This window comes from Cynocephalus volans, chromosome 16 (genome assembly GCF_027409185.1).
Source record: "Cynocephalus volans isolate mCynVol1 chromosome 16, mCynVol1.pri, whole genome shotgun sequence".
Classification (NCBI taxonomy): Eukaryota; Metazoa; Chordata; class Mammalia; order Dermoptera; family Cynocephalidae; genus Cynocephalus; species Cynocephalus volans.
The window spans coordinates 69,255,578-69,274,240 of NC_084475.1; the positions used below are offsets into that span (position 1 = coordinate 69,255,578).

Genomic DNA, 18,663 nt, shown 5'->3' on the forward strand with positions numbered 1-18,663 from the left:
CCCATGGCTTCACTTCCCAGACCTAGTTCCCAGAATAGCTGCTGGGAGCCACAAGTGGTGGGGACGTAAGGCAGGCCAGACAGTGGGGCCATCTCTGCTCGCAGCCTGCAGTGACAAGTCTCAGGCTGGTGGTGGAAGGAAGGGCTGGGATTGAGACTTAGGCCATCTTGCCTCATCCCATCTTCAGGAAGAAAAACCAAGGCCCAGGGACTCATCCAAGGGGTTTGGCCTATGCCTGGGGATGTGGAGGGGACCAGAAAGTACTGAGTCCCGACTGTGTCTGAGGGGCTTTGTAGCTGTGTCGTCTTGTGCTACCTCTGCGTAACTGTCAGGCAGGGATTGGGTCCCACTTTCAGAAGAATACGCAAATTGGCCCCAAGAGGTTCAGTAATTTGTCCTGGGTCACATGAGTATGAGGTGGCAGAGATGGGATTTAACTCAGATCTGTGTGGCTTAGAATCGCATCTGTTTTCCTGTGTAACACCTTGCGTTCTCTAATTAAAGTGAATTGGGGGCTCTAGCAAAGTGACCCCCATTGTAACCCTTCCAGTGGCCTAAGAAGAAAGGGACCCACACTGTGTACAAGGCCCTATCATAGGAGGCCAATGTGTAACATTTATTTACTGACAAGGGTTGGTCACCCTGGCTTGTGGGGCAGGAAATCAGTTGGTCAGCCCGTTTGTTGATTATTGGTTTCACGTTTGTCCCTTCTGCAGATGGTCCTACGGTGTGTTACTGTGGGAGATTGTTAGCTTAGGTGAGTATGTTTATCTACCAGCTGAGACTCTAGGCAGAAGGAGCGGGGTCCTCCAGCACTCTTTCATAGCATAACTTCACAGGACGCCACTTCCGTGTGGTACTACCAGAGGCGACCTGCAAAGAAGAACTTACGGGTTTCTGTGTATGAGTATCCATTTCCACGTTTCTCTTTTTGAAAGCCCTATACCCACCTATAGCCATATTTAATACTAATGACCCGGTGGCCATGAACTTCATAAAAGGTTAATTGTCTCTGCTTGTGCAAAGATGTCATAGAACTGTAACAAGCTTGCTTTTATAGCTTAAAGATGGAATATCATGCAGCCATGAAAAGTCACATTTTTGAAGGCCATTTAATAGTGGGTGAAAAGTGCATGCCAAAACCCATAAAAACTTCACATACATCATGATTCTGGGTTTTATGAATATTACATATCAAAAACTGAAAGGCATGACACAGAAAGGCAATAAAAGTTATATTTTTCTTCCTGCATTTTTCATATTCTAAGTTTTCTATACTAAACATGTTTTGCTTTTAAAATTGAAATTGGAAAATAACTATTATCAATTAAATAGGAATTGCATAACTATACACTTCCAATTAGAAAAAAGATAAATCTCATTGGTACAATAGAGGTGCTATGTTAGGCAGACTTAGGGAAGAGGAACAGCATGGTGAGTGATAAGGCCTGTGCCGACTCTTTCCACTGATGGAGTGGTCGCACTTTAGTGTGGTCTGTAGGGTAAGCTCCACTCTGAGGTGCAGTGGGTTTGCAAAGGCATGCACACTGGGTGCTGACACACCCCGTCTCCCTCCTGGGCAGGATGCACTGTCTTCCATGCCAGAGGGGACTTAGAGTGGCACGATTTCCTGTCTTCCAGGAGGCACCCCCTACTGCGGGATGACGTGTGCAGAACTCTATGAGAAGCTGCCCCAGGGTTACAGACTGGAGAAACCCCTGAACTGTGATGATGAGGTGTAAGTTGGGCCTCAGCGTGGGGCCCTTTTATCTTAACCTTCCCCTGTACGTTTCTCAGACAGTCTGACTCTAGAGAAGAGCATCTGATATATACACATAAACAAGTACACACTGAAATCTCATAGCTGGAAAAAAGAGGGTTCCTAAGACCATTATGTAATGGGCAAGGAAGAGTAGCTTTCCAGGCATAGAAATCTAAGGAATTTAAGGTATGACTCTTGGGAAGGTTGAAACGAGGAAGGGCAACAAATGCAGAAAAGATCTGAAATAAATTCATGAAATCGTTCATGAATAAGTAAATGTATGAAACCTTGGGACTAACTTTAGGGATAGAGACTTCAGAGCTGTTACATTACAGAAGATGGATTTTTATCCATAGAATCTTCCATGTGCTAAGATTATTTTTCAAAGGTAAGAATCATTCTGAGGGGAACCGTGATTAAATTTAGTGATACCATCATTCCTAGAAGTAGCCATGGTAGAAGCTGCATAAACATAGATCATCCTGGCCAAACCTGGACGTACTTGAATCATCACTGGAAAAAGTCCCTAAAATTCCACCTTTCGAGATTCATTCCATAATGAGTTTTTCAGTGGTTAAGAAATTTATGTTAAATTATAAACCTTTCTACAATCTGTGACACCTTAGGCTGATGGCTGATAGGTTCCCTTCAGCATTTGTTCCGTATGGGGAATCTGAGGCTCCACTAGCAGACATTCTGATTCTGTAGGTCTAGGGCGGTCCAAAAATCTGCATTTTAATAACACAAGTTGTTACAATCACATTTGGGAAAGCACTGCCTTAGACCAGTATTTCCCAAGCTATGTTCACCAGTGTCTTACAGATATAAATCAGTGATACGGGGGGAAGGAATTCTGCCTTCAATTAAGTTTGAAGAGCTTCGTGTTAAACCTGGTATCTTAGTCATTTGGGGCTGCTGTAACGAAATACTTCAGACTTGGGTAGTTTATAAACAATAGAAATTTATTGCTTACTGTTCTAAAGGCTGGGAAGTCCAAGATCGAGGAGCTGGCAGATTCAGTGTCTGTGAACCATTTGCTGGTTAATAGATGGCCGTCTTTTTGCTGTGTCCTCATATAGAGGGGGCCAAGGTGCTCTCTGGGGTCTATTTTGTAAGGGCGCTAATCACCTCCCAAAGGACCCACCACCAAACATCATCACATTTGTATTAGATTTCAACACATGAATTCTGGGGGGACACAAACATTCAGTCCATAGTGCCTGGTTAAACAGGTTTTTTGTTTTTAATGACAGGACTTCTAAGAGTCCTGCCTCAAAGAGGGAGATGCAATATACGTTTTACATATCCGAGTATGGAACCACTTTTTAAAAAATGAAACACTAACATTTTGAGAGATGTAGTCTTCCAAGGGAAATGCTGCTCTAGACACACAATTCAGTTCTGAGACCAAGACCCTGCGGGAACGGAACTCGAGGTAGACACTAGATCTATGTGGAGAAAAAAGGAGACTTGGGTAGACAAACAGGAGTCCTAATAAAAACTTCCTAAGTTCTGTACTTTTGTCCTCTGCTGGCTAAGCTTAAAGACCGTGGGTTGGTTGACTCTATTCTTTCCTGATCTGCACTGGGCCATGCACAGGACTGAAGTACAGTCAGAGTTAACCCTTTAATTCTTTTTAAAGGTATGATCTAATGAGACAATGTTGGCGGGAGAAGCCTTACGAGAGGCCGTCATTTGCCCAGATATTGGTGTCCTTGAACAGGATGTTGGAAGAACGAAAGGTGAGTAGAGTTCAAAACAGGGGCCCTTTAATTGGAATTCCTGCTGTGCCCATGTGGTTAATAAAAATAGTAGATATACTTCAACGAGTTTTTCTGGGCTTGGCTCAGTGTTCCACAAGTACTTAGTATTATAGGGACATAATGGATATGTACCCCCCAACCCCCAACTTTGAGGAAGTTACAATTTTGGGGAAAATTATATTTCTGTACAAGATATAGTCACACACACTAGAAGAACATATAGAGTTAGCCTATTAGGGCTAGAAGGAATCTTGGTCATATAGCCTGACCCTTTAATTTTATAGATGAATAAACAGACTCTTAGAGGTGAAAGTGACTAGCTCCAGGACACCAGAGCCGACTACAGGTTACTATGGGGAAAGTCAGGAATTCTATAAAAACTTCTAGAAGGTAATTGGCTGTACCAATGTGGGGTTCAAAAGACAAGTAAATTTAGGTTAAGGAAATAGACTTTGAATGTCATCAAAACCCTAATGGTAGTTCAACCAGAGATGTGGTGAGATACAGAGATGAGATGAGATGTGGCCAGAGGAAGGAGCCCCACAGAAGCTGAACACTTCAGGAGGGACCAGTGAGAGACCGTGAGAAACAGAAGCTGAGGACAGGGAGATTATGAAATCTGACTTGCAGAAGCCAAGGGATGCATTTCAGGAAGAAAGTCAAAGACAGCAAAGGGATTGAGGACAGAAATGTGTCCCCCAAGTATTCAGTATCTGAATTAAGACAAACTAAGAAAGCCAGTGTATTGCCGTATTGGCCCCTGGCTGAGGCAGAACCAGGCAGCCTGTGTCTCTGAACCACTCTGGCTCTTCCAGACCTACGTGAATACCACGCTTTATGAGAAGTTTACCTATGCAGGAATCGACTGTTCTGCTGAAGAAGCGGCCTAGGATGGAACACCAACTCCATACCTTCTGGTTTCCCCTTCATCAGCATGAGGGACCTTGGATACTGCCGAGAAAGCAAGCATGCCTCTGCCAAGAAGTGTATATATATTGCTGTACGTCTGGGACCTTCCCCACGAAACCCCTGTGTGTGGACCTACAGTATGCTCTGACTATGATACAACTGTTTATACTGTTTTGAGTAAGAATGTGCTGAAATCAAAACGCCTGTTTGTTGTTTCATATGCAATAATATATTTTTCTAAAATGTGGACTTCATAGGAAGGTGTGAGAGTACAGTTACTGTAATGCATAATTCATTATTGTCCTAGATATTTTTGATGTTTACCGTTATATTGAATGCTATAGGATGTTTTCCTGTGTAGAAGTAAAATAGTGTTAATAAACCTAGCAATGACCCTGATAGTGCAAGAAAAATATGGGCAATGTCCAGACTCTAACAGGATGTATGTTAATGTTTAAGACACCTATGTAAAAGGTTCCTCTCTTTAGATAATTTCCTTCACCTGTAGAAGCCAGTCCAATTTCATGTGGTCATGTGACAACTTTGTCTTGTATTTCCACAGCCCACAAGTCAGTCCAGAAATGCCAACATCTAAAAATAGACTTAAATCTCATTGCTTAGAAACCTAAGAACCTTTAGAGAAGTATAAATAAGTTTAATAGACAAATTAATGGGATTTAGTTTCCCTGGCAATATCGACTTTATTTTAAGAAATAATAAAAATGCCTGAAGTTATATTTGGGAGACGTAACTTTTATCATAATAAATTAACATCCCTACATGTAATGCACATTGTAAAAAGTTTTAGTTTTGATGAGTTTGAGTTTACCATTTACACTGTAGGCATATATTGCACTGAGATCATATCATAAGTGAATAAATGTCTGGCCTACCCATGTTTTGTCCAGGAGTGTCTCATAGGTATTGCCAGATGTCTTTAAAGAAAAATGCCTCATGAGCTAGCTGGTTAGTTCAGAGTGTGATGCTGATAATACCAAGGTCTGGGGTTCAAACCCTGTACTGGCCAGGAAAAAATAAAAAGCCTTAAATTATCAACCCGTAACTTGTCAATAATAAGCACGTAGAACAATTGGTGAACATATTCTACCAGACACAGAATCTCAAGCTCACAAAATTGGAAAGGTCTCCTAGAGGTATCTGCTGTCTAGTCCACTTTTACACCAGGGCTGTACACCTCTGGTAGTGTTCCAATGTGAACCCAGGGCTTAGAATTGGAATCCCTTTTAATTTTTACTGTGTTTAGTAGTCACCATGCTGCATAAAGCTCCACATTCCTACCATATTAAACAACTTTATGTATTATAAATTTATACCAAATGCTCTTTATTCACAACAGCATATTCAAGAGGAGATGCAGAGCAAAAGCAAGGCTGCCAGCCACCATTTATTTCATCAACTAAACGGAAATGCAAATAAAGAGCTATTGAAATATAGGTCCAGCGTGACGTCAACAAGATGGAAAAGTAGGAGATAGCAGCCTTTATTGTCCCATAATGACAGCTATTCACAAACCAAAATAGCCCAGAGAGGGCCCAAGTGCCCATTAAGGAATCTGCAGCAACACAGAGGAACAACAACAACAAAAAATCCACAGAGGGGATTGCTGGTGAGATCAGCATCCCTGAGATACCAGGCAACAGCCAGAAGCAAAGAAAGGTGGAGGCTATCTGTAATAGCCACATGGTGGGAACCACCATGGTCCCCAGTGACCTGCTCTGTAGAGGATACTGACATCTCTTGCCACTGATATAACAACCATTCTCACCAGGCAAACCCCAGAGAAGGACATGTGGCTGCACCCTCCATCCCCACACCCCAAGCAGCCACCGTTGAGCCATTTCAAGAAAGGAACCACAACCTCTCCTTACCCCACATGCCCCAATCCCAGGGCCACAGCTGCTCCATGGAGGCCCACACTCCAGTCCCAAGCTCTGTGGCTGCATTGGGCCCACCCATGTCTCAGACACTATCACCATGGTGAGCTAGTTTGCACTCTGGCGGGTCCCGGAGCTAAGCCCTTAATGCATGTGACTGCATTCTGGCACTATAGAGAACTAGGCCTTGTCCCAACCCAAGGGCCACTCTAACCCTGCTATGTCGTGCTCCCATTCTGAGTTCCCCAGCTATTTCACAAGCATTTGTACTTCAAAAACTGCTAGCAGCAGGGCTACTTGTGCCCCAGACCCCAGATCGCTGCCATGGCGAACTAGGTCCTGCCCCAACCCCAGAGCTACTCTGAGCTACTCTAACTCTGCACACACTTGTGCCCCATTCTCAGCTGTCTCAGTTGCTAAACAAGCATTTGTGCTTTATATACTGTAACCAATGTAGCAGAGGGGGTGCCTGTGCTGCAGGCACCAGCACCATTAATGCCCCAAATAGCAGAGCTGTAGTCCCTCTGCAAATGCCCATGCTTCAGGCCTCAGCTCCATGGCTGCTCTGTGGGCACCACTCATCAGACACTGGCACCACTAACATTGCAAAAGAGCCCACAAGTTAGACCCAGTGCCAAGAGGGATCCCCTCAGCCACAACTTACCCAGTGGGAGAAAGAGTCCAGAAGGATCTTAACAGCCATCACCACTGAAGACCCCAAGAATCCTTGCCACCACTGTGGACATTCACAGTGCTGGCTGCTGAGGATCCTTGCAATTGTAGTTAACACTGACCTTAGCTGACAGAGCTGAATAAAGACAACACAGCTGGCACCCTCACTGGTGCTAGAACTTCTGTACCCCACCCAAGTGTCCTTACAACCTCCGGTGGAGGAATGTCTTTCCACAGCAAAACTATCTTGTAAAGTCTGCAGTAGGTGGACTGCTCCACTAAATGCACAGGCATCAATGTAAGAAACATGAAAAACTGAGGAGCCTTAACACTAAAAGAACACAATCTCTCAGTAGGTGACACCAAAGAAATATATGAACTGCCTGACAAAGAATTCAAAATAATTGTTTTAGGGAAGCTCAGCAAATTTCAAGAAAATACAGAGAATTCAATAAAGTCGGGAAGCAATAAATGACCCAAGAAATTTAACAAAGAGATTGAAATTATTTTTAAAAAGAAACCCAGAAATTAAGGAGCTGAAAAATACAACGAATAAAATAAAAAATGCAATAGAGGATAACAGAATTCATCAAGGAGAAGAAAATCTGAAGTGGAAAACATTTTCATATCTGAAAATGTACAATCATAGGAGAGAGAGAAAGTAATGAAGCAGACTTACTTTGTGGATTTGTGGGACAGCATCAAAAGAGAAAATATTCAAGTTATAAGAGCTTGAAAAGGAAAAAAGAGACAAAGAGGTAAAGAAACAATAGCATAAAACTTTCCAAATCTTGGGAAAGACAAATATCCAGATACAAGAAGGTCAAAGGTCTCTAATCAGATTTAATTCAAACAAGGGATCACAGCATACCACACTAGAGAAAACCATCTAATCACAAAGGAAGACAGCAAAAGAGGAAAGAAAAAGAATCTGAAAAACCAGAAAACAATAAAATAGCGGCAGTAAGTCCTTACCTATCAATAATTACCTTGAATTTTTTTTTTTTTTTGGTCTTTTTCGTGACCGGTACTCAGCCAGTGAGTGCACCGGCCATTCCTATATAGGATCCGAACCTGCGGCGGCCGCACTCTCCCGAGTGCGCCATGGGCTCAGCCCTTGAATATTAATGAATTAAATTCTTCAAAAGACAGAGTGGCTGAATGGATAAAAAACACTATATACAGCCTACAAGAAAGTCACTTCACCATTAAGGACACATCAATTAAAAATGAAAGGATGGAAAAAGATAGTCCATGGAAATGGAAACCAAAAGAGAGCAGCGGTGGCTATACTTTTATTAGATAAAATAAACTTTAAGTCAAAAACTGAAAAACAAGGCATAGAAGGTCATTATATAATAAAGGAATCAATTCCTCAAGAAGATATAATTGTAAATATATATATGCACCCAACATCAAAACACCTAGACATAAAGCAAATATGAATAAATCTGAAGAGAGACTGCAATACAATATGAGGGCACTTTGAAAAGTTTGTGGAAGAATAGAATTGATAGATAATATTAATCTTTTCATGAACTTTTTGAAGTATCCTCATAATAGTAAGGAACTTCACTATCACATTTTCAACAATGGAAAGACCATTCAGACAGAAAATAAGGAAATATTGAACTTGAACTATGTTTTAGACCAAACAAATATACAGAACATCTCATCCAACAGCAGCAGAATACACATTCTTCTCAAGTACACAAGAAACATTCACCCAGATAGATATGTTAGGACACAAAACATGTCTTAAATTTAAGATTGAAATCATATTAAGTATCTTCTCTGACCACAATGGTATAAAATGAGAAATAAATTATAGGAGGAACTCAGAAAATTCACAAATATGTGGAAATTAAACAACATGCTCCTAAAGAACCAATGGATCAAAGAAGAAATTAAAAGAAAAATTTTTTAAATCTTGAGACAAATAGAAATAGAAACACAGCATATCAAAACTTATGAGATGCAGCAAAGTCAATTTTAAGAGGGAAGGTTAATAGCAATAAATACCTGTATCAAAATGAAGAAAGATCCCAAATAAACCACCTAACCTCAAGGAACTATAAATAGAAAAACAAACTAAACTCAAAGTTAATAGAAAAGAAAATTATAAAAGGCAGAGCAGAAACAGGCTGCTGGTTTGCTCAGTTGGTTAGAGTGCAGCCTTGTAACACCAAAGTCAAGGTCAGACCACCATACTGGCCAGTGCCAAATGAAAACAAAAAAAAACAAAAACAAAACCCCAAAATAGAGACTAGGAAGACAATTGAAAAGATAAATGAAATCCACAGATCTTTAGCTAAACTAAGAAAAAAAAGAGAAAGAGGAGACATTACAACTAACACCATAGAAATAAGGATAAGAGACTACTATGAACAACTGTACACTAATATATTAATTTAGAAGAAATGAATAAATTCCTAGACACATATGTCTACCAAACTGAATCATAAACAAACAGAAAATCTGAACAGACCAAAAACAACTAGAGAGTTTAAGTCAGTAACAAAAAGTCTACCATCAAAGAAAAGCCCAGGACATGATGGTTTCACTTCTGAATTCTAACAAACATTTAAAGAACTAATACCAAGTCTTTTAAAACTCTTCCAAAAAAACTGAAGAGAAGGGAAAACTTTCAAACTCATTTTATGAGGCCAGCATTACACTGATACCAAAGCTAGACAAGGACACTAAAAGAAGTTAAAATTACAGGTGAATATCTACTGAACAAATGCAAAAATCCTAAACAAAACACTAGCAACCAAATTCAACAGCACATTAAAAGGATCATACACAACAATTGGGTGGAACTTATCTCTGGAATACAAGTATGGTTCAACAAACGCAAATCAACAAATACAATATGCTACTTTAACAGAATGAATAACAAAAACCATATGAACATAGTACTGGAAGTCCTAGGCAGAGCAATTAAGCAAGAGATAGAAATAAAAGGCATCCAAATCAGAAAGAAAGAAATTAAATTGTCTCTGTTTGCAGACAATGTGATTTTATACATAGAAAATCCTACAGACTACACCAAAAAAACCCATGTTAGAACTAATAAATGAATTCACTAAAGTTGCAGAATACAAAATCAACATATAAAAACCAGTAGCAGATCTATATACTAACAATGAACTATTTGAAAAAGAAATCAAGAGAATAATCCCATTTACAATAGCTTAAAAAAAAAGTAAAATAAAATACTTAGAAATAATATTTACCCAAGGAGGTGAAATATAGGTACACTGAAAACTATAAAACACTGATGAAAGAAACCGAAGAAGACATAAATAAATGTGAAGATATCCCATGTTCACAAATTGGAACAATTAGTATTGTTTTTTTTTTTTTTTTTCGTGACCGGCACTCAGCCAGTGAGTGCACCGGTCATTCCTATATAGGATCCGAACCCGCGGCGGGAGCGTTGCCGCGCTCCCAGCGCAGCACTCTACCGAGTGCGCCACAGGCTCGGCCCTAACAATTAGTATTGTTAAAATGTCCAAACAACCGAAAGTAATCTCAGATTCAATGCAATTGCTATCAAAATTCCAATGTTATTTTTCACAGAAATAGAAAAAAGAAATCCTAAAATTTGTATGAAACACAAAAGACTTCGAATAACCAAAGCAATCTTGAGCAAAAAGAACAAAGCTGGAGGCATCATATTACCTGGTTTCAAAATAAACTACAAAGCCATAATCAAAACAGCATCATATTGGCATAAAAACAAGACACATGGACTAATGAAACAAAATAGCTCAAATAAATCCACACACTTACAGTCAATTGATTTTTGACAAACATACCAAGAACACACAACAGGGATAGGACAGTCTCTTCAATATATGGTTCTGGAAAAGTGGATATCCACATGCCAAAGAATAAAATTAGAACTTCATCTCACACCGTACAAAAATCAACTCAAAATTGACTAAAGACTTAAGCATAAGACCTGAAACTGTAAAACGACTAGAAAAAAATAGGGGAGAAATTTCAAGACATCGATCTGGGCAAAGATTTTTTGGATATGACTCCAAAAGTGCAACAAAAGCAAAAATAGACAAATGGGACTGCATCAAGCTAAAAACCTTCTGCACAGCAAAGGAAACAGAGTGAAGAGACAACCTATGGAGTGGGAAACTATATATACAAACCACACATCTGGTAAGAAGTTAATACCCAAAATATATTTACAGAACTCAAACAACTCAATAGTAAGAAAAATAACCTGATTAAAAAACAGGACAAAAGACCTGAATAGATATTTCTCAACAGAAGACATACAAATGGCCAATAGTTATATGAAAAAATGCTCAATATTACTAATAATCAGGAAATATAAATTAAAACCACAATGACAATATCATCTCATGCCTGTTAGTATGGCTATTATCGAAAAGACAAAAGGTATGTGTTGGTGGGGATATAGAAAAGGGATTCCTTGTACAGTGTTGTTGGGAATGTACATTAGTACAGCCATTATGCAAAACAGTATGGAGTTTCCTCAAAAAGTTCAAACTGCAATATGATCCAGCAATTCCACCACTGGGTTTATATAAAAAGGATATGAAATAGGCATGTTGAAGAGATATTTGCACTCCCACATTTATTGCAGCATTATTCACAATAGCCAAGATATAGAATCAACCTCGGTGTCCATCAATGGATGAATGATTAAAGAAAATGTGGTGTATAAACACAACAGAATACTATTCAACCTTAAGAAAGAAGGAAATCTTGTCATTTGCAACAAAATGGATGAACTTGGAGAACAGCATACGTCAAATAAGCAAAACACAGAAAAATACTGCATGAGCTCACTTACGTGGGGTGTAAAAAAGTCAAACTCATAGAAACAGAGAGTAAAATGGTGGTTACAAGAGGTTGGGGGTAGGGGGTTGGAATGATGTTGGTTAAAGGGCAGATTTCAGTTACACAGGAGGACTAAGTTCAAGAGATTGATTATACATCATGGTGACTACAGATAATAATATATTGTACACTTGAAAACTGTTACTCTCACAAACTTTTTGAAATACCCTTGAATATATGGGACTGAACAAGAGTAAGGATGATCTGAAAATGCAGATAATATATTTAAATTTTGCATATGGCTTTAGAATGCAGTTTTTTTCCCTATAATAGTTTGACCTTCTTTACTATATATTATTTACAATAGTATAAACTTACACCATTATTTCATATCAAGTACATGACAATTGAGATGGCCGAGAAGCCATAATAAATCTCCTGAATTTGAGCTATACCTCTAACACACACACACACACACACACACACACACACACACACACACACACACACACACACACTCTCTCTCTCTCTCTCTCTCTCTCTCTCTCTCTCTCTCTCTCTCTCTCTCTCTCCCCTTGGTGAGATAACCTGAACCTAGTCAATTGTAGAACCTCATATGATTTAATGAAAAGCACATATGAAAGGAGGTAAACAGTAGCAGGAAAAAGTTACTCCATGCTAATGCAGATTTATTGTAAATTCAAAATATCAAGGCAGCAAACATGAGGTGTATTTACTAAGTGTCAGAAAGTAGCTAATTAACTTCTGCTATAGAGGCCATGGTATTGATTACTCTGTGACTCATCTACACTGTAGGCAAAGAAACCTTTACAGTTTGTAGCATGTTAGCAGCATTAAGGATGAAGATTCATGAACTTTTACTCAGAGGCAAACAGTCAAATTGAATAAAGTCATGTAGTTTCCACAGTCCAGTTTTCACATTTTCAAAAAGCAGTTAAGGAAGAAAGAACTAAACCCTCAAAGAGATTAGCCAATTCACGTACTGGGAACATAGATTAAATTTAGTATGTTTAGAAGATCCATGGGACAACTACCTTAAAAAAATAAAATCGGTGGGTTGTTGATATCAATTAAAATCAAATAACAGTATACCAGTAAGAATAAAACACATTGCACAATAGCCAAATAACCAAAACCTTTAATGTCAACAGAATGCACTGAAAAGTTTACATCTACTTCCATATATTTTGCAAGGGGAAAAAATTTCTACTTATGTTTATGTGCACATCTAAAGGAAACTGTTACAATTTTGTTAGGTAAAGTTTTTAACTCCAGGTAGCATAACAGTTTTAGATATCTAGACAGAAAAAAGAAACGTAGGTTAAGTAACCCAAGGAAAGCCATGGACTCATTACTCCAGATCAAAACCATCCCGCCCCGTTGCTCACAACACGAAGCACAGCACTTAGAAAGATGAGTTGGAAGTTCAAACCAGCTTAATTCTTACTAACCCATCCCTCCAGCCCCAGTCCCAACTTTAGAAATCACTGTGAAAACTTAACCTTTAAAATGTAATAAATAAACCTCAATAGCACTTTTCCTCCTTTTCTCTTTGAACGTGTCAAGAAAGCCCACACCACTACAGACCAAACTCCACTGCCAGCAGTAAACGTCGGAGGCGTCACTGAAACAGCAATGCTGAGATTAAAGATGTTCGGGGACCAAGTGATCGCTTCTTTCCTTTCAGGTCTTCTTTTACCTTCCAAAGGACCAGCTCCATGCAGGCTTTTGCATTTTCACTAAAATCGTGACCTCCAAATAGTACAGAATATTTAAAAAACATGTTAGACATAAGACAACTATCTGTGGTGTTACCTACACATGTTCTCAAAATGAAACCTTGAGTTTATGGTTATAAAAAAATTAATATCACCCACTCACCAAAATATAATTAAAACCAAAAACAACTCCCAATGGTTGCTTTATAAATGTTTTACATAAATCTGCTAGACTAACAAACATCTCGGTTTTTCTATGTAACATGTCCTATGTCACATTGTCACTACCTTGTGGTGACTGGATGGCACAGCTGTGTACCACCTTTCCAGGGATGTGTAAATAACAAAGTAGCAGGTATCACTAAAGGACAGAGATCTGGAAAGAAGCCAGACCTGTGGGATGCTAGAAAAAAAAAAATCTCTCTAAACAAAAGAATAACCTTAGTTACAAGGTTACATGGCTTAAAAAGTGGATGGAATTTACCCAAAATATAAAGCCTACAGTTCTGGTGAGAATAGTGATATCTGAGATTAGGTGAGAAAAATTATACAGTTAACACTTCTAAAATGGCATAATAGTTCTCACTTCTATTTTTTTGTGTCTTACTCTGAGAAAACTATGGTATTATGTTAACTTTTAGAAGATTTTGTTTTATTTATTTTTTGGTTTTGTTTGTTTTTTGGCAGCTGGCTGGTACAGGTACCGGCTGGTATACCACACTCTAACCAATTGAGCTAACCAGCCAGCCCAGGTTTCGTTTCAAATAGGTTATTTTTTGTTCAGTGAAATATTTTTATGTCCATGGTTCAAGATTGTTTCCAGAGCATATTACTAATATTGTACTAGAAATTTGTGCAAATTCTTCCTGAGATATTAATATTTTTAACAAAGCAGATAATGTCATTTAAAGACCCCTTGCAAAATGGATTACTGTACCATAGAATAAAATCTGCATTCTGTACAATTAATGACAAAAACAACTGATCAGAGGAGCATCCCATATCTTAAGCACCTTTAGAAACATATAACATTATAACATAATTTTAACTTACTTAAAACGAACTTGCTATACTACTTGCATGTAGGAGGGGCACATATCGGTATGCATGAGTGTTCTACTACCCTCCACTCTAAGCCAGACACCGCTAAATTGTGCGTATGCAATGCTACTAACAAGTAACTGGTGCCTGTATTTGTTGTGCTTGATTAACTTGCTTAATGTTAGGTATATATCATCAGAAAAAACAAAAATAGAAAAAAAAGTTCTAGGAACAAGATATATCAATCTGGCATAAAGCAAGCACAAACATAATGAATCTACCGAATTTGAGCTATACCTCTAATACAAAACACACACACACCATTTACCCTCTGTGAGAAAACCGGAACCCAATCAACTGTAGAACCTTACATAGTTTCATGAAAAGCACATATGAAAAGAGGTGAACAGCAAAATTTACAATGGAATTAGATCTCCACAGCAACAAAAGTTTGATGCATGAATTCAAAGGCCATTCAACGTGACAAACAGTGATCTGACCACTGTTCTCGGTGTAAGTGCTGTTTTGGTTTGTATGGTACATTCCAGGACTCCACCAGCATGGGCACATAGTGCTTTTTACTCAAACACAAGTAGATGCTTTAGGATTCTCCACCACAGAGAACCCAGTATCTTACCCTAAGCATTTCAGACAGTGGACCTCGACAGTGGACCTCATGGTTTGTTCAGTCAAGTCAGACACTAATCATGAGCAAACGGGCTCTTACCATCATCCTGAATGACTCTCTGCAGGCATTCAGCCACTAGACTCCTAAGGGATCTTTTGTGAGGCAGGCCTAGCCCATGAGGAAACATAACTGATGTGTCCACAATCGAAGTATGAATTAACTGTAAAATAAAAGGGAAAAACCTATCAAAAGCCCTTCACAAATAATGATACTGAGAGCAGCAGCAACAACTGTAGTACAATAGCAGGTAACATGGAGAAGTTTCGGTGAGTCATTACTGGACTGAGCACTTCACATAGATTATCTCACTGCACTTAGCAGAGTAACCTAATCAGGTAGGTATTTTTACTGTCCCTTTTGATAGCCAATAAAATTGAGGCTTTGAGAGATTAAGAAACGTACCTAAGCTAAATTAGTAGAGTTGAAGGAAATCAAATAGCAGCAGTCTGAGTCCACATGTTCCTATCATGAGAGCCCCGCCGGGGGCAGCATGAGTGCAGAGAGGCTCCTACGAGGACAGGGGGTAGCCCGAGTGCCAGGTTCCTCCCACCTGTGACTCAGCTGAGAGGGGGACACTCCTCACGTCAGTGAGTGACATATCGCAGCCCAGCGGTCTGCCTGTCTGCCTCTGGCGAGGAGGCACGGACAAGAGCTCAGTCGTACCTAGTCCCAAGTCCCCTATACGCACACGTGGAAGAAGCTGAATACATTTTTACTGAAGTTCAGTAAAGTGGGAAAAATGGCAGACTATATGTGGAGGGAGAAGGGTCAGATAATCTGAGAGCCCAGGAAGGCAGATATCAGTTTGGATTCCTCATTAGGAGAACTGCATTTTGAAAGGAACATCTGAAGATTAGCCTGAGGACAAGAGTAATTTAAGGAGTAATGAGGAGTCAGAAATTTAGTGTGTAGTACCTACTATGCCAGGCCTGATGTAAGCACTTTAAATTCTCATTCATTGTGTCAGCCACCACACTAGGCACCCGTGGTGGAAGCTGCTGCGGGCCTCGGACAGGAAGAGGGGGAATAGGGTCCTCTCTCAGCAAACACCAGCTGGGCGAGGGCAGACAGCGCCCTGGGCACGGGGAGCACAGGGAAGTTTCAGAGCAGTAAGGGAGAGTAACACAGGAGTGAGAGCAGAGAAAAATCAGCCTGGGGGACAAGAGAGGCTTCCCTGAGAAGCTGACAGTAAAAGAAGGTGGCAGTGGAAACAGAGAAAAATAGTAAGATTCATGAATCATCTGGACTGAAGAAACAGACTGATTACAAGGAATGAAAAAACGTGATGGTCTGAAATTTTCTGTTCTGAGGGACAGGCAGAATAGAATTGTTCCTGAGAAATTAGAGACAGGAAAGTCACGGTGAAAGGTCCAGTTTGGGAGGTGATGTCTTAAGTAATATCCCTGTGAGCAGCTTTCTTATGGAAAACTTATTATGTCCCCAACTCTTTTTCCACAGTAGGGTAAGATTTGTCTGGAAGCATACTCCAGTCTTATCTGGCACATGCAGAGAAAAGACTGCCCTTTGAAACAAATATACATTGCATACCAGCTTAATAGAGAAAAAGACTGACATTCACCTATGAAAATAAAATGGTCTTGTATTCTCGCACTGAAGTAGAGATATACCTCCTCTGCATGAGGGTAAGACCTAGGGGTAGCTGAGACAAATACACAGTAAAGGTCCCCAAAGTTCTAGAGTTGCACTGTGCACTGTGGTACCCGCATGCGGCTATTTAAGTTTAATTAAAATTAAACAAAATTTAAAATTCATTTCCTCAGTCACATTAGACACCTTTCAACTGCTTTCATGTGCCCAGTGGCCACCATACTGGATAGCAAAGATATAGAATAGAAAGTTCTACTGGATAGCACTGTTTTACAATGGAGCAGGCAAAGTTAGAGTGCCAGGTCGTAAATATTTTCAGCTTGCAGGTCACATGACCTACGTGTTAGAACAGGTTTCCTCTGTCACAACTACTCGAAAATGCCATTGTAGTGTGAAAACAGCTAAAGAAAATATGTAAATGGGTGGGGTGGCTGTTACAATAGAAATATTTATAAAAACAGGTGGCCAGCCCATGAGCCACCTTTTACCTGTTTACTGATCCCTATTCTAGAACAGAGCAAAGAACAGACAATTTTAACCTGGAGTATATTAAGGCGAGATCTTCAAGTCTATCATGCCAAAAAAAGGAACATAAAATTTCATTTTGAGCCCACCTATAAGCCGATGATCCCTAAGTATGTGAATAAAATAATCTGTTAGATAAACTTGGTCTTATTCATTTGAATATTAAAGAAAGTTTGCCAAAACAATGGTTTTGATTTTATCATAATTGAAGATGAATTATTCTTTCTGATGTTCATTGGCCAAATGATTTGAGCTGTCCTACACTGCTTCGGATTGTGATAGTCTATGTCGTCAGCACAATGATTGTCTTCTTGGTTAACAGGGCAAATCAAACATCAATTATAAGACAATGATAATGACTACCATCTTAACACATACAGTTTTATAAAAATATTTTTTTTGTAAAAAACATGTTGGCCTGTAATTCTTTACCTTTAGAGCATACAGACTATGTTCAAAGTTATGTCCAATTAGTACAGTGTCAGCACTAAACAGGTTCAACAAGACGGCTTGCACATCATGGATTGATGTTTTAGTGTTCCTCAAGTCGTCTTCCACCACACCAGAAAACCTACGCCAAGGAAACACATTATGCATATAAGTAAAGAATATAACTCAGTGAATTTCAGTTATAGTTAGAACACATTATTGACCCAATGTGACAAACATTAGCTGAATTTTTAAAACAAAGATCTTACTTGTATGACTGTCAACTATCCCTTACTAGGTTACATTGGTAACCTAGTGAAATTTATAATTTAGACCAAAAACGTGAGGCTGAGGGGCAAACACATTACTACAAGTTCACAGGGTTACTGTTGAACTCTGATCTTTGCATGACCTGAGTTTTATCAAGGACTCATACAATTTAGTTAAGTAGCCTATCTCTCAGCAAAATATGCCTAAAGATGAAATGGCAGCATTAAAGAGCAGATGGAGCCCTAGGAAAAGTACAGACAACCTGGGTCTGAACTACGATTACTATGACTATGCCATATACTTACTACATATTATTTTCAGCAAGTGACAACCTTCTGGTCTCAGTTTTCTCATCTGTAAAGTAGGGATAACCACCAATCTTTCTGGTTTATGAAGACCTGATGAAAATGCATGCAGGAAACTGACTACTGTAGTGGCTTTCGTAAAGAACATACTATATAAATGATTAGAAACATGGCTAGCACGAAGAAATACTGCAAAAGTATTTTTAACTTAAAGTATATGGTGATAT

The 18,663-nt window shown here is 39.3% G+C and overlaps 1 protein-coding gene across 1 annotated transcript in view; it reads left to right on the forward strand.

Moving 5' to 3' along the window:
* Window positions 1-4,616, forward strand: part of TEK (TEK receptor tyrosine kinase) — a 98,657-nt gene extending 94,041 nt beyond the window's left edge. The window contains exons 20-23 of the mRNA XM_063080628.1: window positions 717-757; window positions 1,642-1,738; window positions 3,405-3,504; window positions 4,341-4,616. Of these exons, the coding sequence (XP_062936698.1) occupies window positions 717-757; window positions 1,642-1,738; window positions 3,405-3,504; window positions 4,341-4,415 (313 nt within the window). The 3' untranslated portion in view covers window positions 4,416-4,616. The remainder of the gene's footprint in view (window positions 1-716; window positions 758-1,641; window positions 1,739-3,404; window positions 3,505-4,340) is intronic.
* The last annotated feature ends 14,047 nt before the right edge of the window (window positions 4,617-18,663 follow it).